At 53.7% G+C, this 23,841-nt stretch overlaps 1 protein-coding gene across 1 annotated transcript; it reads right to left on the bottom strand.

Annotated features, from left to right (window-relative positions):
- RAB5C (RAB5C, member RAS oncogene family) lies at window positions 165-22,126 on the bottom strand. Its single transcript, NM_001244254.1, is given in 6 exon segments — window positions 165-1,084; window positions 1,971-2,064; window positions 3,150-3,272; window positions 3,442-3,593; window positions 5,040-5,293; window positions 22,002-22,126. Coding segments are annotated over 5 exon segments (651 nt in total). The 5' UTR covers window positions 5,206-5,293; window positions 22,002-22,126; the 3' UTR covers window positions 165-968.

The raw sequence follows: 23,841 nt of genomic DNA, 5'->3' as shown, positions 1-23,841 counted from the left end.
TCTTTCTCTTGGTTGCCATGACCACCACCATCCCCTCACTTGAGAAGAAGAAAGCTTTTGTTTAATAAGATTTAGAGGTTCATTTTAAATTAACTTCAAGTAAGACAGAAAGGATATGGCCTCATAAAACTCTGCCAGAGAAAGACAAGAAAGACAAGCGGGAGGTCGATCGATCGGCTGACTATATTGACAAGATACTGATTGGTTACATGTTGAAGAAAACATACAATACAAAATACAGAAAAAGTTGGTTCCATCCCCTCCCACTCCCCCCCTTACCCGCCCCCCCCCAATACTCATCATCGTGATTTGGTCAGAACAGGGCTCAGAGCCAGAGGTCAGGGTGACCAAGGACGAGGGGGAAGGGGGCTGTGGGCAATGGGTTCGTGGCTGTCACAATAATGCTGTGGTAATGCTGTGGGTTCTCTCCCAGCTGTGAGTCAGGGGGTGAGGGGGCGCCGCAGCCTGATGACAGCCAGCTGAGGGGAGAGCGGCCCCTCCCTTCCCTAACCCCAGGGCCTGCCCCGCCACCCGGAACCAAGCGCACTCCAAACACAGTAAGGATATGGATGCTCCTGCTGAGCCCGCTAATCAGCAAGAGGGAAAGAAGGGGAACTGCTCCAACCCCCACCTCCCCATACACTAGGGTTGGGGCAACGGGGGCACGTGGCTACTACCGGCAGAGGAAGAGTGGGAGAGCAGTAGAAAGGGCAGGAAGTGGGAAGAGCAGATCATATATATTAAAAAAGTGACTTAAGACTTAAAATTGAATTAGTATTTGTACAGAAAGGTGCAGGTGGAATAACTCACTCCGGCCTATGATCAAAATGATATGGAGAAATTACGGTGGACCCCTCCCTCTGCCCCCCCTAGTGGTGGCCCGAGTCGTTAAGTGCGATTGGTTAGAGTGGATTCCAGTCGGGTCGTTGAGGCGGAGGAGGTGGGGGCAATGGGCAGGCAAGGGGGGCTCAGTTGCTGCAGCACTGGCTCCGGCTGGCGGGGTTGTTCTCCTGGAGGTCCACACCTCGGTTCCGGCCCGGAGCACCAGCTGCATTCTGGGGCTCGTTCTTGGGAAGCTTCTTGGCTGTATGGGAGAGGAGGGGGGAAGGTGCGTGTCTGTAAGGGCACCCTACTGTCCCTCAGGTCCACGTGGGTACCACCCAATCCGTGATAGCCAATATACCGGCAGCTTCGCTTCTATAAGCCTGGCACGCTCTGGGTCTTTCAGGAAACTGAGGCAAAGAGGGGCTACAAAACTTGCTCAGGACCACAGCGCTAACAAGTGGCAGAGATTCAAGGCCACACAGGATGACTCCAGAGCCAAATGAACTTAAAAAGGAAAAAATCCTGGAGTTCCCGTCGTGGCGCAGTGGTTAACGAATCTGACTAGGAACCATGAGGTTGCGGGTTCGGTCCCTGCCCTTGCTCAGTGGGTTAACGATCCAGCGTTGTCGTGAGCTGTGGTGTAGGTTGCAGACGCGGCTCGGATCCTGCGTTGCTGTGGCTCTGGCGTAGGCCTGTGGCTACAGCTCCGATTTGGACCCCTAGCATGGGAACCTCCATATGCCGCGGGAGCGGCCCAAGAAATAGCAAAAAAAAAAAAAAAAAAAAAAAAAAAAAGGAAAAAATCCTAAGAAGCGGATTGGGGATGGAGAGGTAGAATTTTAGGTGGGTGGCACGCTCGGCAGAGGGTCAGGAAGTGAAATGGTGAGACTCTGGCCCAGGCTTGAGACTTCTGGAGGGAACTATCTATATCTTTTTTTTTTTTTTTTTTTTTTTTTTTTACCCACCACCCCCCTGAACTATCTATATCTGAGCGTCAGACGAACAAGAAAACCCCTTCAGCACACTATCAAAAATGGAAAAAGATCTCTTGGTGAACAGACCCCAGATCTGTAGGACCCCACAGACCTACTGTAAAACAGCAGGCAAGTAATATACCCTGCTTGGGGGCGGGGGAGGCATCTTACCTATGGCCATGAAAATTTCATTCACATTCATTGCAGTCTTTGCCGATGTCTCCATGAACAGCAAACTGTTGTCCTCTGCATAGGCTTGTGCTTCCTGATTTGGATGGAGGTGAGAAAGTGGGTGGGAGGCAAACACTGACAGTTGGCAGGGGCTGAAGCCCAGCATAAAAATCCTCCCCAATTACAGTGCCTTCCATCCAACAGAACCATACAGGGGTTTTCAGGCCCAAGGCTCTCTTTCCTGCTCTGAGTTCCCTGTTTCACCTACAGCACCTCTCAGCTCACACAAACTGGCAGATGTTTGACTCAGGTCTCCCTAGGCCCATTCTGCCTTCTTGCTCTTCAAAACCACTAGGCTGGGAAAGACTTCTAGAAAGTTACCCTCAAATACACTTGCACTTTTTTTTTTTTTTTTTTTTTTTGTCTTTTTAGGGCCCCACCCAAGGCATATGGAAGTTACCAGGCTAGGGGTCAAATCGGAGCTGTAGCTGCCAGCCTACGCCACAGCCACAGCAACAACTAGATCTGAGCAGAGTCTGGAACCTACACCACAGGTCATGGCAACGCCGGATCCTTAACCCACTGGGTGAGGCCAGGGACTGAACCCGCATCCTCATGGATACTAGTCGGGTTCGTTACTGCCGAGCCACAACGGGAACTCCTCCACTTGCACTTTTGGATAAAGGTATGTGGATGCTGACTGCAGCACTGTTTCCAGTCTTCTGCTATTACCCACCAACTAGAAGCCTGTTAGGTAGGGACTGGTAAAAAATAAACACAGTTTGTAAAGAAAGGGATCCACACACATGTGCGTATTTCCAGAAAGACAAGAAATTATAGGGAACTTTGGGGAAGGGAGACGGAGTTTCTAGGGTCAGGCCCAAATTTCATTCTGTATATCTTCTAGTACTGTTTATAATTTCCTATGTGCATGTTTCACATTACAAAAAAAGGGTCTTTTTCACTAAGTTTCATTAAAAAGTCAGTTTATAGACAAAAATAAGCTAAAGCTCCTACTATGCACATGCACACATCCTCCACTGCCCAAAAAGAGGAGCAGCGAACAACAATCCCTTTAGGCCTAGGCTCAAGGGAGGGGACGGCAGATAAACCCCCCTGCAGCCTGGGGAAGCGGAGGGGGACCCAGCCCGCCCTCCCTGGGTCCAGTCCGCCCCCCACCTGGAACTCCACGGCTCTCTTGCTGGCCAGGTCCGCCTTGTTGCCCGCGAGGGCGATGACGATGTTGGGGCTGGCCTGTCTCTGTAACTCCTTCACCCAGTTCTTGGCCCGTGCAAACGTGTCCTGGGGAGACAGGGCCAGAGTGTCAACGGGACGGAACGGGCATTCTGCCCAGGGACCCTCACTGGAGAAGCTGGAGCTGCCAGAGGCCCCTCCCCCACCAAACACCAGAGGAAATGTGCCCACGCCCCGCTCAGGAACAAAGGGTGGAGAAGCAAGGGGAAGTCTTTACTGTGTTGGTGATGTCATAGACCACGATGGCAGCCTGGGCGCCCCGGTAGTACATGGGGGCCAGGCTGTGATACCGCTCCTGTCCAGCTGTGTCCCAGATCTCAAACTTGACTGTTGTGTCGTCCAAGCAGACGGTCTGTGTGAGGAAGGCCGCTGCAAGAGGGAAGGCGACGTTACCAGGCAGGAAGGAGCTGGGAAGCCCACATAGCTGCACTGTGCCATCCAAGACTTCTGCTGAGACGGGCACTGAAATCCCCTCACCCGGCGGCCAAAGGAGCTGGCCGAGCATGGCAGGCGGAGCTGGTGCTCCTGTGTATGAGTCCAGCGGGCGAGGGGTTGCACAGGCTCTGCAGACCCATGCCAGGCAAGGCAGAAGGAGGAGGGAAGCCTGCTGGTACTCGAGCCATTTCAGGAGCCCTCTCTGAAGGCCAGTGGCACAGGGCAAAGAGGGAAAGGCCGGGGGAGCCCTGGCTCCACGGGTGAAAGTGGGGGAGGGTGTCCTCCCGCCCCTCAGACAACAGTTCCACCGACACCTCGCTAGGCCGTTTGCTCCAGCCCAGGGCTGTCGCTGGCCTTCCGTCTCCTGAGGACACGCTCCCACACTTGGCTACGCTGGGGAAGCCTGAAGTACAAGCTGGTCTACTGCTCCTCACCACCCCTGCCACCTCCTGGCACGCTGGCGAGCTGCCACCCTCAGCTTTGACCTCAAACCATTCCCGGGTAGCTTGACCTTCAGGGAACACAGTGACCCTATCCTTGGCCTGAGGAGGCAGGGGAACATGTGGCCCTTGAGCACGCCCTTCAGAGGAGGAGGAGGCTCGCTCAGCGCAGGAGCGGCAGGTGGGAGTCCCAGCAGAGGATCCCAGCCAGCTCGGCTCTCCTGGTCCGCCCTGCCCCCGCCTCCCTGAGGGGCCTGGGGCCCCGCCTCACTTCCCCCCTCCAGCTCCTGACACGAGTGCTGAGGAGGCAGCAGAAGACTGCTGACGCAGCCCATTTTGTTTCCAGCTGCCTGGAAACCTCCTACCAACCAAGAGAGTAGAGAAAGGATGACTCAAGCCCAAGGTCAGTCCCAGTCCTCGGGCTTTGTCCTGGCCACTGAGGCAGGAGGCTGGCTCCAGACCCTAAATGCTGACCACTGGGAGATCAAGGACGGGCTCCGAGGGCTAGAAAGGGCCAAGGTCAGTCAGCAACACCAGCCCGCTCTCGAGGCCATTTCCCCATTCTGGGAAGTGGGGCAGGCCGGCCGATATACTCACTGCCTGGCTGCGCTAAGAACCCCTGAGAGCCAGGCCCAGCCTCTCCCGGCCCAGGTCAGTGGAAGGGTGTACCTGGAGCCACACAAATAAATCAAGAGGTGGAGCCAGAAGACGAAGGCAGGTTTCAATGTAGCTAATTCTTACTAGACACTTGCCGGGAGTCTGGCACACAGAGCAGCTGCTAGATTTGATTCGAGGGTCCAGGTCCGGTGAGAGGCTGGCCCCCACCCCCCGACCCCTCTGGGAGTGCTTCGTCTGTGGGCAGTCAGCTTCCTTTCTCCTCATTGCCAAGGCATTTCTTCAGCTTCCCTAAGGCCACCCCAGCTCCCTTGGGCCCACTCACCTCCAATTGTGCTCTCCTGGTACTCGTGGAATTGTCCCTTGACGAAGCGGAGGACGAGGCTGGATTTGCCCACCGCAGACTCCCCCAGCAGGACCAACTTAAACTGACAGATCTTGTTCCCAGCAGCTGGTCCGTTGGGTCGCGCTGCACCTCCCCGACCCGCCATGGCCCGTCCCGCCGTAATGGTACCAGTGAGAGTGGGGGTGGGGTCGGCGCTACGCAAAGAGGCACTTCGTGGGGAGGGGGGCCTCCCACTGCAAGGGAGAAATCAGAAGTGCTGGGTTAGCCCGAAGACTGTCACACAAGAGCCCCTCTCAAAGCCCAGGTCCCTCCCTCTGCCGCCCCGAGGACCTGGCTGACTGCGTCCCCTCCCGGCAAGTCCCTGCAGCCCACCCCCAGAAGTTAGGCCGTGAGCCCTAACTAGGCTGTACCCTGTGTCTCCGCCCGACAACCACCTGACGGTAAAGAGAAAAGCAGTGTCCCAACTTCAGGCTCACAGTTCTGAGCCAACACTGACTTCCCAACACCAAATATGTACATTCACACACAAACACGCACACACAGGAGAGGAACGGGCATATGCCGGCCTGGTGACAGTTAAGTCAACAGGCACCGGGGGTACCAAAAAGTGGCTTGGAAGACATGAGGATCTAGCTCAACGCACAATGAATGGACTTGTGGTCTGGTAGCTGAGATCACAGCCTGCCTCTGGGCAGAGCCAGGGTGGGTGGTGAGGCCAACCGGGGAACAGGGCGTCCTGGCGGCCGGCTCCTCAGACAAGGTGCTTGGCCAGCCTTGTGGGCGCTCAGGGACCAGGGCCGGGCCAGGTGCAAGTTGTGATCCAAAGAGCCGTTTTGTCATGACCTCTCCAGAAGGACAGACCGACTTTCTCAGTCTGAAGATGGACTGTGCGCTAGAATCAAAGCCGCATTTCACTCCCTCATCTTGAGCCTCTTCCCCTAGTTCCCTCACTGCTGATGGGGGGCCAGGAGTCTCACGCACATTAAAAAACCGAACACACACAAGACCAAACACACACTAGAGCCAGCGAGCTCTGCCGGCAGGCAGAACGGCTGCCAATTTTCCCGTTTAAATAGACCTCAGTTCCATTCTCCACTGGCAGAGGGAGAGGGTGATGCCGAGGGGAGAAAAGGGGGAGCCTGGGGAGGGTGGAGACAAACGTGGGTACAAGACCTGCCGCCCCCCCAACCCCCCGGGCAGCTGGGGCCCCAGCCCCACGTCTCAGTCACTCAGTCAGTGATAGCTTTGGAGGGGCAATTTTTTTTTTTTAAGTTTTGGAACTGCAAAGAAGGATGAGGAGCCTATTTCCAGAAGCCTCTAGATAACTTATACTAAAAGGTATCAGACCACACACACAGCATGTCTGACAAACAGGCACTGTGAGCAGGTGTCATGTGCTAAACACTCTATGCAGTGTTTGAACGAAGTTGGTAAGAAAAGGTTTTGATGGGATGGCCCTTCGCAGAACAGAGTCTGTGCAGGAAGGGTGTTTGCAGCAAGCATCGCAGGACAGCCCCGACCTGCCCCCTGAGCGCGGGGAGCACGTTCCCTGACAGTCAAAGGACGGGGGTGGGCTGGGGGATGAATGAGGAGGGTTTTGTGGGAGGCCATGGTCTGTGCTCATGCAAGAAGCAGACACACAAAGGGCCTGCTTTGTGCAACCTCAAATCGTTTCTTCACGTCCAAGTTCTCCCAGCAACTCGTTTAAAAAGTGAGCTTCAGGAAGGGTGATTCACTAACCAGGAACAACAGTTTCCTTTCTGGACGGCACCAAAGGAAAAGAGGTTTGAAGCGGGGGCCACCTCCTCCCCAAGAGTACAAGGAAGGAAGTATGCGGGGGATCTCGATTAGTGACCAAAAAATGCCAATTTTGAAATATGTTATAGTTTAAGATGCTTTCTCTTTTCACCCCAATCAATGATGTTGGCAGGACTCTACAAGACGGCCCCTGAGGTGGGGCCTATGCTTTTGGCTTCTTTGCCACCTTCCTCTCAGTGCTGCAGACAGACAGGGAACTCAGAGAGCGCTCAGCAAATGAAATGATTTCCAGAGACCTCTAACATTTACTGAACAACTGTACAACCATTATGTCTGGTAAGCTTTAAAACCGTCTCCCATTTTCCAGATAAATGGCCTGCCGCTCAGGTGTTAAATGCCCTGCTCAAGGCCGCCCAGCACACGCTGACAGCCTGGACGCCTGCCAGTCTCCCTGCTGGGAGAAGAACTGTGGCGACCACGCCCACACTCTGTTTGGTTTCGGGCCACTGGGTGAATGAGACTCTCTTTTTGTGGCAGTGGCTCTGCGGGCCCAGCAAGGGCTGGCTCTCAGTTGCAGTGATCTCGCAGTCCCTACAAACTCCCGCCAGTGGGAGGAGCCGCCCAGGACCAGCCCAGGCGAAAGCGACAGAGGGAAAGCACAATGGAATTACAGGTTGGTTATCACCACGAATCCACATGACATACAATCTTGGCTGGGCCGCAGAGTGCGGCCAGGGCTCTAGAGAAGGAGGTATGAATGAGCAGGAAGAGGGGAAGAGAAGATGCAGACAGACCCTGATTCCAGGAAAACCACAGTAACTGGGGCTGAGGGCTACGGGGGTGGGAAGTAACCAACACCCACAAGCCAAGAAAAATAGAGGGTAACATCTAAGTCCTGTCCCTAGCAAACCAGTGGGTTTCCAAACTTGCCCAGATGGAATCTTGAAACAAGCCAGAAGGGGAGACAAATGACTTTTATGCAGTAGTTCTCCACCCTGTCTGCACAGCAAATCACCTGGGCAGCCCCTGGAACTTCCGACAAAGGTTTGGAGAAGGGCCTGATGACCGCATTTTTTTAAAGCACTGCAGGTGCTCACCCGGCCCAAACTGGCTGGGGACATGTTCTGCCTGGATGCTGGTCCTGCCTTCCAGAGACACCTGAGCAGGCACACACAGCATTTTTCTTTTAATGGCCTGTTGCCTCGTGGTTTTCCTGGCCCCACTTGGTGATCACATGAGCAGAGGTCCTGATCCTTCCCAGGCAATAGAGCCGGGAGGAAGTTGATTTTTGCCATGAAGGGCACGGGGAGATGAGGGTGTCTAAGGCAGGTCACACCCAGAGCCCCAGGAAGCTTTATGTCCTCCTCTCCCAAACCTGGGAAATCAGAAACGTACCCCCAGCCCGCCCCGGCAGGTAAAGATGAATTCGCGGAGCTGGCCGGCTGTCTAAGGGAGGGAATTCCACTGCGGGAATCCTGCCTCCTGAACCAGCAGCTTGAATTACCCACCATGGGTGCAGTCGAGTGATGGAAAGATGACCCTTTCAGACAAAAATCCAGTTCTCTTTAAGAGCTAAAGTTGTTGTCAAAATTTCTTCTAAGATAAAGAATAGGCCAAAGGAAAAAAAATTTTTAAACCAGTTTCTCCAGCACCATGAAAAACATACGAGTGGGATGAATTTCCTCCTGGATATTTCTCTGAAGCTGCTGACATGGGCAGAGCAATGGCGAGGGCCCCTCTTTGCCGTGACCTCCTCCCCCTTGCTCCAAATCAGAACCTTGGTTTGTTCAGAGGCCAAGAGAACAAGCATCTCTCCCAACCTCATGTCTTCAGGGAAACGCAAGAGAAAGGAAAGACAGGGCAACCTACGCCCTTCCCCACAGGGCACACGGAAAGGCAGAAGAGACCCGGGCTCCTAAACACTCCAGCCCGTGAACAGGCATAACGGGCACATGCGCAGCCCGTTGTGGGCCAAGGCGGAATAGAGGGAGAAAAAGCAAGAGGCTGCTCTTCCTCGCTCTGGACAGGAGTCACCTGGGGCATTTAGAAAATAAGCTTGACCCACCGACTCCTGACTCTCTAGAGGTCGCGTCCAGAAATGAATGTTTTTAAAATAAGTTCCCCAAGTGATCTGAGGCAGCCGACTTAAGCACAAGAGCTGCAGGTGACACAGGAAGGAGGGAAGAAAGCGAGACAGAAAGGCACCCCCTCCCCCCAGATGGGCACGCGGACAGACAACACAAGGTGGGCCAGCGTGGGGGTGGGAACTGGTTCCTGGCCTTACTCAACACCTGGAGCCTTCTCCAAGACACCAGAGGCCACTGGAATGTCCCCTTCCCCCAGCCTCAGCTGGAGGTTTTCACCTTTTTCTAATCCATGAAGTCACCGACTTCACATCCTTTGTCCTTCCTGGTAAAGAGTGAGCAATTCCAGCTGATGGGTGTCTCTCATGCTTCCTGTTTGCTTCAGAGACTTCCTCTAGCCAACAGTCCCAGCACAGCTTGGATAGTGGGCAGATTAGGGAAACCAACCAGATTTTGTGTTGGCCAGAGGCCGCGGTGAGACTCTAGACTCACTCGCTCACTCAAGGTTAGCCTGGGGGGGGGGGGAACGGGGCGGGGAGAGGGGGGTGCGGAGAACCCTGTGACCCCGCCCAGGGCCCCTGGAGGTGGTGACTCTTCAAGCTACACTTTACCCTGGATAAAAGCATTCCTGAATATATGGCACCGTGAGAGTTGAGCAAGAGGACTGCAGGAGCAACTTGCTCGCTTAAAGAGAATTAAATGGAGAGAAGAGGGGGACACAGGAGAGGTATTTAGGTTTAAAGGTAAGGTAGAAGGCATTAAAACGCTCAGATCAGCGGGGGCGATGACTTACTCAGAGACTTAAGAACACAGCTCATCCTCAAAGGGGAAAACCACCACTCGTGGCACCTGGGACCAGAGGGCAGACTCACAGCGGGACTACCCAGGCCTCCAGCTGGCTGCAGACCCAGAGGAAAAGAAGATCTGAAGCAACACAACCTAGAGCCACACGAGGTACCCACACCCTTCCCCAGCACAGCTAGCAGCTCAGGACTTGGGAGCCGAACTGGGTTTTGTTAAAGCCTGGCTCCACCGTTTATTAGCCAAGTGACCTTGGCCACGGCAGACAAGCGACGGCTGTCAGCTTCAGTCCCTTATCTATAAAATGGTCCCACTTGATACCAATCACAGGGGGCTGCTGTAAAGGTAAAATGCACGGCACAGTATCTTCCTGTAGGTGAGGATCTACTGAACGTCAGGGTTATTATACTCGGAGCCGAATTAACTACCTTCGACTCACTGGGTGTCAAAGCGCAAAACTCCTCTTCACAATTACAGAGGAGATGACGGTGAGGGGAGGTGACCTGCGCATGGTCACGGCCAGGTGGTGGCAAAGCCTGAGCCCAGGACTTAGAACTCCCTCCAGCAAGGGTGCCCCAGCAGAGACAGAAAACCCGGAATATTAATAATGTCATTACGTCTAATAAGAATCATTGCGCCACCACCCTCCCTGTATGCTTTAATGAAATATGGCTTTTAACTGGAAAAAAGGCATTTGTATCAAATTAAAAAAAAACCACGCCGCTGGATGGAAAAGTTGTGTATTTTGATTCGGACAGTAGATACATGGATAGCTACAAAGGTAAAAATGCACTTAAGACGTGTAAGCTTCACTATAAGTTATATGGCAATGAAAAGGTTTAAAATGCTACTGGTATAGAATTTTGCACAGAGCGATGAAAAATTAAGCTTGGAAATGATATGATACCAATCTAGCTCCACTGTATATAAAATATTTTCTGCCTTGGTATAAAAAAAATTCAGAGTAAAGACAACCAAAAAGATGATGCCTGAATTAAAAGACCAAGAAAGGACAATGACACCCAAACAAATAAGGGGCAAGATAGCAGGATTCAGCACAAATGTGCTTGCTGCATAAATATTAAGAATATATTTATTGCGAGTTCCCTGAGGAACTCCTTAACCCCTAGAGGGTTAAGGATCCGATGTCACTGCTGTGCGGGTTCCATCCCAGGCCACTGCTGTGGCCTGGGAACTTCTGCATGATGTGGATGGAACCCCCCCCCAAATATATATATTTATTGTTTGTACTTAACTGTGGGCTAAAGAATTTTAAAATTGTCTAAAGCTAAAAAGAGAAGCTGAGTGCTCCTGCTGTGCCGCAACGGGATCAGTGGCATCTTGGGAGTGCTGGGACTCAGGTTCGATCCCCTGCCTAGTACAGCGGGTTGGGGATCTAGCATTGCCACAGCTGTGGCTTGGGTCATGACTGTGGCTCAGATCTGATCCCTGACCCAGGAGCTCTATGTGCCTCGGGGCGGCCAAAAATGAAAAAAAAAAAAGGGAGAGAGAGAGAAAGAGGCTGATACTTCTGTCTTTTCAGTGGGGAGAAAGAAGTTAGGTTGGTTGGTGCTCTGTGCTCCCCAACCAGTCCGGAGAGTGTCTGCAGGGGGAAAAAGGTTTAGGGGAATCAAAGAGACGGGTGTCTTCCCGTGTGACCAGGACTATGGAACTGCCACGCAGATGGCCTGTGTCGCCCTGGGGAGTGTAACAGAGGAAGCTGGGGCCTGGAAGCCAGCAGCTTAAGAGCGCAGGTTGAGATGTGGGGAGAAAGCGGATGGGGTGTCGGGCCAGGGCCTTACTCATCCCACCAGTAAGGAGGGGGCGTGGTGGAGATGGCAGTGGGGGGGCGGTTGCTGCCTTTACACAGCCATGGCCAGATGGCTCCCTTTCCAGGGGGAAGGGAGGGAAACCAGCCCAGAGCAGGGCTCAGGGTAGGCTGGGTCCCCTACCGCTGGATAGGCCCTTGCATCTGTCCCAGCCCACCCGACCCCCCCCTTAACAGGAAGCAGTTTCATTTCACTCCTCCTTCAGTTCTGGGGCTGCGTGTCTAGACTCCTCCCCACAGTGAGGCCTGTGAGGACCAAGTCCACCAAGTCCACCAACACCTGCCCAAGGGGCCGCTGTGCAGGCCACCAAGAGGCTTAAAGCTGGCCTCGGCGGCTAAAACCCCGGCTACACGTGACGGAGTGAGTGGTCCTTCCCCGCCGTCCCAGCTGGACCTGGAGCCGGGCCAGGAGCAGCTAGGACAGAGCGCAGCTGTGCCGGCAGCCCTTTCCCTTGTTGGGAAGGCCTGCTGGGTCGCTCGGCACAGAGGCCAGGCGGAGGAGGGTGGAAGCCACCCTGGAGGGACAAGCCCCCAGGCCCCAGCAAGAGCACCAAGAACTCACTCCCCGATCTCCAGGCTGCTTTCTCAACTCTCCACAACAGATGGGCTCCCGGAGAGGCGGAGAAGCAGAGTCAGCGCTAACTTTCAGGCCGAGGATGGAAACCTCCAGGCCCTCTCTTCCTGTGCCCACAGGGAGGAAGGCTGGGGGGAGGCAGTGGTTATCTACAGGGATCTGCTGACACAGCCTGGCCGGTGTGGCCGCCCACACCCCGTCTGTGCAAGGGCCCCGGGATCCAGGGGGCAGCTCTAAGATTATTCACTGGCCTTGCTGGCCACAGACGAGCTAGGCGCTCGGGTGGCAGGGTCGTGAGGAAGGCCAGATAGACAGGGGTCTGCCTGCAGCCGCACCAGGCGAGGCCGACCTGCCTACTGATTCTAGGAGGCACCAGGGGCCCCTGGCCCTACCACTGGCATTCCTAAGAGATTGTCGCCCTAACAGGGCCTGTGCAGGCCACTTGGCATACCTCAGCCAGCAAGTCTGCTGCAGGCTCTCCGGCCCCACCTAGGATGGCTCCCTAAAAAGCCTCCAGCAAAAGCCCAATTTGAAGTCTGGCACTTTCTGTGGCACAAATCCACACATGTATTTGTGGACTGGAGGGGATGGGGTCAAGGCATTGTGGTGGCTTATGCCACCCTCCACCCCCCAGCACCTTCACCTGCCAGGGCCAGGTGGAATGCAAAAAAGAGAGCCAGCCAAGGCTCGGCTTCCCTTGTCTGACCCACAATTACTCTGTGTTTGATCTGCTCGTGCAGTTGCTATTTGCTTAGCTCTAACTAGGATCTCAACCATGCAGGGCCCAGCCTGCCCTCTGACTTGGGAAGGGCTCTGCAGGGGCCAGGAGCACTGGCCAGCACAGCTGCCGCTTCTGCGGCTGCCCGAGGCCCACAAAGATTCCAAGAAGCACTACTGCAAGTCAGGGTCACCGGCGGCACCTGTTCAGCGAGCGACTCAGCCCAACAACTGACACCTCTCACAAATCTTTCCTGTCTTTACCAAAAAAAAGCAAGCAAGCAAGCAAGCCAGTTTAAGTCACTGCCCTCTTTGTTTAGCCCTCAGCTCCTAAACAGAGAACAGAGGGCAGAGGTCATGTTTCAGAGGAGAGCAAGGGAAAAGCGAATCAGGTATCAGATCTAGAAAACCAAATTCCTCCTGCTCAGACACCACACACACGCTCTGCTCAGAGGCTGCCCAACTAACAAGAATCAAGGTCAAAGTTCCCACTGTGGGATCTGAGGGATGATGGCTGCTCTCAGGAGCTGGGTGCCAAAGAACACTATTTTAGGCTGACTTTTTCGTTCTTAATTTTCACTGAACAAGATGTACAAGGGCACCAAGGGAAGAAATCTGGCAAAGACTGGGTCTCAACGCGTTGCAATGAATGGATCACACTTTTACTTCACGGCCCCAACTTTTCATGACTGTCGTAGGTGGCAAGAGGTTGGAAGGTTTGGGGGCTTGATGGTTAGGAGTGAGAAAGTGCAAGAAACTAAGGGCAGGAGTTCCCGTCGTGGCGCAGCGGTTAACGAATCCGACTAGGAACCATGAGGTTGCGGGTTCGGTCCCTGCCCTTGCTCAGTGGGTTAACGATCCCGCGTTGCTGTGGCTCTGGTGTAGGCTGGCGGCTACAGCTCCGATTCGACCCCTAGCCTGGGAACCTCCATATGCCGCGGGAGCAGCCCAAAGAAATAGCAAAAAAAAAAAAAAGAAAAGAAAAGAAACTAAGGACACTGTTGCAGATGAAAAGGATCATGCTACAAAATCCCCAAAAGCCGACTCTGGGTTTCCCTTTGACAGCTCCTAACATCAAACCTGACACACAGTGCTTCATAAATGTGGTGAACTGAGCCTGCAGTACAGGGACAGCCCAGTTAGGTTTGGCAAGTGAGTGGGGGCAGTTGAAGGCGTCAAGGCACATGCATCTGCCACACAGTTCGTACCCCCTAACAGCCACAGCCCAGCAGAGGACCAAATAGGACCACAGCTCCCCACCAACACAGGACCTCTTTGGCTCCTTCTGCACAGGCGTTAAAAGCACAAGCACTGGTCAGACAAACGTCAAGTCCTGGAGCCACCACTTCCTAGGGTGACTGTGTGTCGTGTCTTGGAACCCATCTCCTCACATGTAAAATAGATCAGCACCACCCATGTCCAGGGCTGCAGGGAAAAGGATGCAAGACGACTCTCCACAGAGGGCCTGGCTTGGAGCAAGCTCTCAGTAAACGTTCAGGGGCGAGGAAGTCCCTATGAGGTGGATGCCTTGATGAACGTTCAGACACCATTTATTCACGCGCTGCTTTTGCTCAGCTTCCCCGGACCCCACGCTTCGGCGCCTCTGTTTGGAGAGGATGCCGAGCAGGACAGCTGCTCTTGTCTGAATGTCTGTGGCCCTCGCCCAAAAGGCTGTGTTGAAATCCTAATCCCCACTGTGATGGTATTTGGAGGTGGGGCCTTTGGGAGATGAGGCCATGAGGGCAGAGCCCTCACGACTGGGATGAGTGCTCTCCTGAGAGAGGCTCCCTTCTCCCTTCCGTCAGGTGAGGACACAGCAAGAAGTTGGCCGTCTGCAAGCCGGAAGATGGCCTCCACCAGGACCCAGCCAGGCTGGCATCCTGATCTTGGACTTGCAACCTCTGGGACGGTGAGAAATAAATGTCCTTGTTTATAGGCCACCCAGACTGTGGGATTTGGGTACAGCAGCTCAAACAGACTAGGACAACTTCCATCAGTGCCCTAGAAAAAGGACCAGCTCACAGCTGATGTCCTGTGTCCTGTCAACAACTATAACCCTGTATTCTCCGGGGACTGGCTTCCAAGGCCACGAGAATGGGGTAGGGAGGACGGCCACCACCCAAAAAAGTCCACGTGGAGTTAAACCCCCCAACTAGGCAAACCATAAATGCTTTAAAAAAAAAAAAAGCCCCACAACAAAAAGCATCTTAAAGCCCAAATGCTGTTCCTTCCATCTCAAAGCCTCTTTCAGGAAAGGGAAGAAGCAGTTCAGTTGTGGAGAGGGGGAGGGGACAGGACTAGGACAGCTGACGAAGACGCCAGAGTTCCTTTTAAAAAACCAGGCTGCAAATGCTAGAGGTTTGGAAATTGGTGTCATTAATCACCACGGCCTTCGGAGCCGCTCAGAGAGCAATGTGATGACTAGGAGAGCAGCCAGGGTTAGGGAGGCCACCCACGCCTCCCCCACGCCTGGGATGCTTCTGACAGAGCCACCTGAAGGGGACACACACGGAGCTATGAATAGAAGGCAAGAGGCTTGTAAACCAACTCCTGCTAAGATCCCAAGTTAGTGTTTCCAGGCGGGCTCAGGTTACACATCTTCAGGGGATGACAGTACAACGGAAGGATTTAAGCTATTCAATGATTCAGGATCACAGCTCAAAGTGACAGCCTGCCTTGAGCCCGCCGGGAGCCACAAACCCTGCACAAAGCCTCCCAAAGAGGAGGTCCATTTCTCATGGGCAGCAAAAGAACACTGGCCCAGACCCCATGCGCTCGCCTACCAGACCCGGAGTCCTGGAAGGTCTGGCTGCAGAACTTAGCACCTGAAATGCAGAACAATCATGTACCTCAGCTTCACAACTGGAGAGTAAACTGCAGAGTAAATACCAAGTCTGACCATTTTTGATTCGGTCAGACAGCAGCAGGCGGGGGTGGGAGAAGCATGGAGAAGCAACAGCCTGCTGCTGGGGTCAGTGCCCAGGATTCTCCCAGGGCACATCTCCCAGCTGAGGCTCCACCTCTCCTACTTCTTGAGGCTTCAGTGACTGTGATTAACCATCAAGAGAAGAAATGACCTGGGCCCAACCACAGAACTCCACACCAACAAACTTGAGAGGAAGCATTTGCTGAAAAGGGAGTAGCCCTGGAGAGCCAGCAGATTTTAGGAGCAGGCAAGAAATATACGAGGTAAGCCTGGAGCATTCTGTAGTACCAAAAAGTAAGCAAGTGCTAACAACAAGGAAAACTAAAAACCCCCAGGAGTTCCTGCTGTGGTGTGACAGGATTGGTGGAGGTGGCATCTCTGGAGCCCTGGGACGCAGGTTTGATCCCCAGCCTGGCACAGTGGGTTAAGGATTCAGTGTTGCCACAGTTGCACCTTAGATCACAACTGTGGCTCCGATCTGATCCCTGGCCCAGGAACTCCATATGCCATGGGGTGGCCAAAACAAACCCCCCCAAACTAAAAACCTCTGAAATGATGGGGTAGGGTGAAGGAAGCTGAAAGAGCTCCCAATGACCAAAGCTGGAACAATCTGAGTAATAAAATAAAGCAGTATTGGACTATAAATTAAAATGTAAAATCAGTGCCCCTGAGTTCACACTGATACAAATAATTGAATAAAGAAATGGAAGAGAACAGACATACCCTTTGCGTACCAAAATTCCAAACGATTCAGGTAGGTCCTCTGCCCTCGAGGGGAGGAGCATAACTCCCCACTCCTAAGTGTGGGCTACAAAGGGGGACCGCCTTTCAAGGCGGACAGCATGAAAAGCGGGAGCCTTGACATGATAATGAGAATGGCCCTTCACTCTGTGGTCTTCCACCCCCAAACCCAGAGCCCCAGTGTAATCACGAGAAACATGTCAGACAAATCCCAATTGAAAGACAGGCTCTAAACTATCTGACCAATATTCCTCAGAACTGTCAAGGTCTTCAAAAAGAAGGAACGTCTAAGAAACCGTCACAGCCCAGACACTGCGTTACATTTAGATGTCGTGTCCTGGATGGGATCCTGGAACAGAAAAAGGACACTAGATAAAAACTAAGGCAATGTGAATACAGTACAGACTTTCGTTAATGATAATGTACCATAGTCGGTTCGTCAATGGGGACAAATGTACAAAGGTAAGATGTCACTCACGGTGCAATCTGGGCATGGGGGCAGACGGTGATAACCCTCCACTACCCCTGCAAGTTTTCTGTTGGCACTGCTTTCCTCAACCCACCCTTACTGAAGACTGAGCCTCGTGCAGATGTGCAAAGGCGAACCCAGGGACCAGAGCTGAATTCACGTCCACTGACCCTTGCCGAGTCCCGGCCCGGGGTCGGTGCTGCCTCACCACAGCGCAACACAGGCACAGCGACCAGGGACATGTGCGCTGCAAAGTGGTCCACAGGCTGTGGCCGGCTAAAACCATGCCCACCCTTGTTGATGACACCCTGCACAGGACATGGCGATCTGGAGGGCTCTAGCCTTAGCAAGTTTAGTTGGTGACCTGTCCCTGCCCCTCTCTCATCTGCACTTTTAACATTCATCCTGTTGATCTCTCTGCTCTCTTATCTACGAGCAACTCTGCGGAGGCTGGACGAAGGAGTGGCCCAGGCTCTGGGATCAGATGTGAATCCCAGGTTCACCACATCTGCACTGTGTGTGTGTGTGTGTGTGTGTGTGTGTGTGTGTTAGAGAAAAAGAGGCTGGCATCTGCTTCAAGAGCAGGTCTGAATGTCTGCCCTTTCCTTTGACCACACAGAGGGGGGGCCTACGATGATGGGTGCCATGGGGGGGGACTGCATGCGGAGATAAAAGAGGACCTGATCTGTGCCCCCACTGGGCTCGTACGCTAGACAAGGAGGCGACAAGGAGCAATGAGTGGAAAGCAGCGCAGGGAAGAGAGAAGCCCTTGGCTTCCTGGGGGGAGGAAAGGCTTCACAGAGGAAGTGTTGTTCCAATGGTGCTTTAAGAAAAAGTTGGGAGATGCCACTCCCTGGCAGGTGAGGGGGAGAAGAACCTTCCAGGCAAAGGGAAGGGCACACAGTCAGCCCAGAGACAGTGCGAGGAGGGATGTGCACCCCCACCACCCCTATTCTGCCACTCAGTATGGAGTCCCCAACATAACCTGGGGATGGAGTGCAGTACCTTCCTCCTGGGGCTGCTGTGAGGATTAAAAGAGAGGGCCTGGCACTCAGTAAGCAAACGTCAAAAAGTTTAGCTTTTATCTGTATTATTGTCCCCACGTATAGCAGACGGGACATTTAATCTTTTATAATACCAACCTATTCATGCAGAGGACTCCTTAAGAAATAGTCCAATTCTTGGAGTTCCCGTCGTGGCTCAGTGGTTAACGAATCTGACTAGCAACCATGAGGTTGCAGGTTCGGTCCCTGGCCTTGCTCAGTGGGTTAAGGATCCGGCGTTGCCGTGAGCTCTGGTGTAGGCCGGCGGCTACAGCTCTGATTAGACCCCGAGCCTGGGAACCTCCATATGCCGTGGGAAGCGGCCCTAGAAAAAGGCAAAAAGACAAAAAAAAAAAAAAGAAAAAGAAAAAAGAAATATTCCAATTCTCTGCCAAGGCTCTTGAAAGCATTATTGCCTGGGTTGAGGGACATCTAGTTTACAAATTCTACCTGAATCAGGGCTTCTCAGAAGCAGCCCTGACTCAAGTCAGGGGGGAGAAAATGCAAAACCCCTGGAATCTGGGAATTGAACCTAAAGCAACCTGCTGCAACCAAAATATTGTCCTCAGGTTTTCTGTGTTAGCTTAAATTCATGCAAACTTCGCATCCCAATCTCTAAGAGATCCAGGATTGTTTTAGTATAAAAATGTTTAATACTGGGTAAGACTGAAGTGTCTAGAAGAGGCAAAGACCTGACCGCATCTGTGGCTCCAAGAACCCAGCAGGAGGAGCACAGTCCTGGCCTTAGTGTTCTTCCTGTAACATGGGACTACAACCCACAACAATTCTGTTTACCATCTCTGAAACAAAACTACATGGGAACCATGCAGCAAACCACCAAGCACCACAGTGAAAACTGGCAGAAACGGTGAATCAGAATCCTAGGGATGAATTACGATGTATCTTCAAAACCCCACCAACCTTGCCAATACCCATCTACCCCGGGCCTGGGAATGGACTGTGTCCTTGTCCTTTGCTTCTAATTCAGCAAGAGATCCTGCACCCCCACTTTACTGGAAAAAAAGAGAGGCTCAGAGAAGTCAAGCAACAAGCCCAAGGCCACGCAACTGGTAAATGACAGAGTCCAGATGACAGCTCAGGCCTGGCTGACTGGAAAGCCTCTCGAGCCTTTCACCCCACCACACCACCTCTCTGTCCACCAGGCAGGGGTCAGAGGAAAAAGGATCCAAGAAGTACTTGCTTGGTGGGGCTGAATTTAAATTCCCGCCCCTGCTCTGTGTTTCCCTGCAAGTTCTAGTGAAAGGGGTCCTGGGTGGAGAGCCACACTCTTCCCAGGCAAGCAGGAGGCAGCATGGGGGTGGGGGAGAGCGGGGGGTTGGGGGGGGTGGGGGGGAGTCAGAGGCTAAGCAGAGGCCAGCTCTGCCAGTTGTCTGCCCCTTCCCCCTGCCCAGAGGGACCCCTGAGTCCACTCACTTTTATTTCATTTTCTAGCCATCACAACTTTCAGGTTCCCAAGAAATTAATGTCACGCAAATGTTAGCAAACGCTTAGGCCCTGAAGAGTACTGACCTGCGCCTCCTAACTGCTGTGGCCCCAGAGGCAGTGGAGGAAGGAGGATGGGGCTGGGGTGGGGAAGAAAACCGAACCAGAGGGGCACCAATGACGAGGAACGCTAAAGGGTCTGCACCTGGGCTGCTGCTTGCTCACCTGCATTCGTTCCACAAACAGACCAAAGGAGGGCCTGCTATAAGGGAAGATGAGGCACATCTAATTCCAAATGCCAAGCCCCGGCTCTACCCTTTTCTAACCGTGTGATTTAAATCAAGCTACGTCAATGCCTTCAGCATCATCTCTAAAGTGGAGACAACTCCCACTATTTCCCCGGACTCTTGTAAGGAACATGTGTGAAAAGAACTTGGCAACTTTAAAATGACATAAAAATTAGCTGTTACCACCTTTCTATAGCCTAAAGGCAGAAAAAGGCCCACCGGTTCTAAGAGGCAAAAGAGAGGAAGGGCATGGGAGGGGAGGGGCTTCTGTCCCCCACACAGTGCCCTGCCCCTCGCTGCCAAGCAGTATCAGATCTCTGCTTGGCCTCTATACTCTCTGGGTGCCTAAAGTGGCTGCCTAACCACCCAGGGCACTGGTGTCTTTCTGTCTCTCTGCAAGGGAGAGCTTTTCCTTCAAAAGCCTACTTCAGAATCAGAGCTGGGAGCCCACATCCAGACAAAGCAGTCGCCTCCAAAGGCTGGCCAGCCTCACCCTGGGTCTCCCAGAGAGATCCAGAAACACAGCCTACTGCCGAGGAGGTATGTCTAGTCGAGACCAATGGCCGGTGAACAGCTGGCCTCTCAGGCCCTGCCCCTTGAGGCACAGGCTGACCAGATTAGAGAAACCAGGCTGACCGCAGAAGTCTCTACCAACCCTCTAAAGAAGTCCACACAGACAGAGAGCTTGTGATCCGACTGTGGACCCTAACAAGGCAGGTTTTTTGGTTATTCCATACAAAGTAAGTGCATCCCAGGCTTAGCTCAAAAGTCTGTAGAAGACACTGGTGATGACTGTCCAGAAGTGGTCCGAAAGATCTCAAGGCAAAACCACCTCAGACCTTGCCATCTCAGGGCAGTAAAGGTGGCCCAGAATACTGAAGAGGTACCGAAATTCCCAAAGACTGTGTGGCCTTCCCTCCCTTCCTCCACTGTAGATAGCAAGGGTCAGTCATGGCCTCAGAGTCAGGCTGCTCTCATTAAGGTACAGTCTCAGGCCTGTACTTTGGCCACATAACAAAGAACCTCCCAGCCTGGTCTGAGACAGCAGCCATTTCACACACCTAAGTTTCAAGCAATGGACAAGGATCAGATGTCAGAACCAGCTGTCTCTAGGAAAAGCTGGGGAGAATCAGCACTTTCGGGTGTGGGAATTCCTTGGGTTACACTAAAAATTAGCACATGAAGAACCCAGAGGTGCCACTGTGATCTCCACCTAATCCTCTGCAATCTACAACTGAGTTGATCAAGTCCAGAAAGGAATGGAAATAGACCCTAGGACTAGAAGTGGCATGACCTGTTGATCAGGGAGGTGAGTGTGTGTTTAGCAGTGGGAAAGAGCCTAGCACTCCTCAATTCCAGACTCCTTATTTTTGGTCTTTTTCCTCCTCTCTAAAGACCAACGGACACCAGTCCCAGGACGAGCAGTCCCTCTGAGGTAGCTTGGAACCACTCGCGTGCTCTGGGAGGACCCGGTTGAGACTCCAGCAAGGGGGGAGGAGAAGGGGAGAGAGATGATAATGAATGGGCAGATCCACTCTGATCTGTGTGATCTGTAGCTAGGATTGAGCAAACCTCAGCTAAATTGTTCAGAGGCAGGAAAAGCGATACACTCAGGGAACGACACAACCAGAGAACACCATAACTAGAGGACGGGGCTGGGGCAGAGGGGAGCAAGCCGAGGAGAAGACAAGGCATTCCTAAAGAGTGACCCTGACTTTAAACTCTGCTAGGATCCTGGGTGGCTGTCTAGCTTGAGGAAAGAGAGGAAGTAAGGAGTTGTGGGAGCGGTCTCACCCAGGACCACCCCCCCCACACCCCGCCCCAGCCTCAGGATATCAAGATAAAATTCCTCTAGGGCTGGAGGGACAACAGTTTTTGTGGGACGGGGTAAAGGAAAACAGCGACAGACAACACTTCTGGCTACCTCTAAAAGAGAAGTCGGACAGGCTCCTTCACACCTGACAAAGATTCCTCCAATTCTAGGAGGAGAGGGAGCGAAACTTAGGGTCTCTCCCTCCCACCACCGGGCTGGACAGGCCAGAGGAGAGCCACAGGGGTTTCCCAAGGGTTACGAAGGGCAAGTAAGGGAAGGAAAGAAGAGCCCCCCCGGCCCCCGCTCTGGCTCGACGCCTGGGGAGCCCCTTAAGAGGGGGCTACGGGTCGGGGGAGGGGTCAGTATCCCCCCAAGCCGGGGCCGGGCGGGAGGAGGGGCTGCCCCGGAGAGGTTTCAACGCGAGCGAGACACTGGGTCCCGGGACAGGCACACTCACGGTGGCTCCGGGGCGGTGGCGTTACTTGAGGCCGGGGCTCGGACAGGCTCCGCTCCTCTCCCCCCGGCGGTGTCCCAGGCTCCGGCCTCCACTTCCGCCTTTCAGCCGCTCCGGATCCGGATCTCCACCTCCGACCCGCCCCTCAATACCCAGGTGACTGACAGGGCGGCGAAGCCAATGGGAGGCACTCTTGGCCGATTCACAGGCGGGGCTGGCGGGGAGCGCGGGAGAGGTGGGAGAGCGCACGCAAGGGACGGCGGGAATTGTAGTGCGTAGCTCCAGGAGGAGCCGCCTGAGACAGGCTTAGGGTGGAGCCCGATGTCGGCTAGGCGGAGCCCGGCCGGGAACTTTTTAAGGGCAGGCCTGCCGATCGCGTCATCGCGGGTTCCAGGCACCCCGAGGGGAGGCGGGTGGCGGAGCGTTGCAAGAGGGTAGGAGGCTGTGTGTGCAGAATTGGGAAAGGAAAAACATGATGTGAATGAATATGCACGTAAGGCCGCGTGGACCAGTCCTGAGCACTCGCTAGACTGGAGGAGCCCGTGTCTGCGCTTTTGGGCCAAGTCAGTTCTGGGAGCCCCACGGGTGGGGACATTTTGATATGGGGAAGATTATGGAAACGCTATAGTAAGGGCTTTCTGGAGACTACTGGGTAAGATCAAAGGGAGAGCCCCTGCCACTGCCCAGCAGTAAACTAGGACCCTCTGCCTTTGGCTCAACCGGAACCGACTCTGCCCCTGTCTCTCCCCACCCTCAACCAGTTCCAGCTCTTGTCTCTTAACTCCAAGCACAGAGCCAGACACTTCCCATCCAGTGAACTGGACCCACTTCTGTTTGCCCCCGCTTTGCCCTTCACATGGATCAGGGCTTTTTTTTTTTTTTTTCCCTGCTCCCCTCAGTATGGATTAGGACCACTTCTGCTCACCCCCAACCCCCCCAACACAGCTCCTCTGCTTCTGCATCTCACCCCCAGAGATACTACTCAGCACCTGAATGGAATACTAGCTCACCCGGAGGCAGCTGTGGGCATTGTTCCTATGACACCAGCCAACACCAAACATACCCTGGAGCCTGAGCTGGAGAATGGACCTTGCAACCTGTCCAGGACAACTTGCCCACACCTGGTTCCATTTGGTCACCAGGGTGCCTCTAACAACGTCCATACCACCAACCCCTTCAGTGATTGTCAGAGAAGTGAAAGCTAAGAAAGAAGAGAGAGCTTAAGAGAGCAAAGGGGATGGGGCAGAGTGGGATTCTTAGTAGGTTCTGGCTGGTGACAGCACTTCTTCCAGACCCTGCTGTTCCTAGCCTGCAACAGGCACAGGATTGGTTAATGCAGAATTAGTGGGGAGTCCTGTGGGTCACCTTGGCAGGGCTGGAGGTGGACTTGAGTCAGGGCTCTGTCCCTCCCACATATCGTGTCTGAGTCTGTGGCTGTGACCAGGTGAGGGGGAGGGTGGGTATGACGGGCCCATAGTGACTCATTACGGTTTCTGCCTCATCCCTGGGGCCCCTGGTGGCGTGAATGTGGTGCCAAGTGGATTGGTTGGCACCTTTGCCCTCCTAGAGACAGCAACAGGGCCCTGGGGTATGGTGGGGGAGTGACTACCTACCGTGTAGGCTCCTCCAAAGCCCTGGGGCGCTCAGACCAACCCCCAGAAACAGCCGGAGCCAACGCTACAAAAATAAAGAGTTTATTTCTATCCAAAAGTGAGCCCAGGGTGTTGAGTGGTAAAGGAGAGCTGGAGACCAAGGGGAGTTGTTGAGAAGTCAGGGCCCTGAGGTGGAAGGGGGAGAACAGGCGTGGCTGAGGTCTGGGGTGGGGTGGGGGGAGGAGTGCTGC

This window comes from Sus scrofa, chromosome 12, assembly GCF_000003025.6.
Source record: "Sus scrofa isolate TJ Tabasco breed Duroc chromosome 12, Sscrofa11.1, whole genome shotgun sequence".
Lineage (NCBI taxonomy): Eukaryota > Metazoa > Chordata > Mammalia > Artiodactyla > Suidae > Sus > Sus scrofa.
The sequence above is the reverse complement of the archived record's forward strand: the minus strand, read 5'-3'. Positions and strand labels throughout refer to the sequence as shown.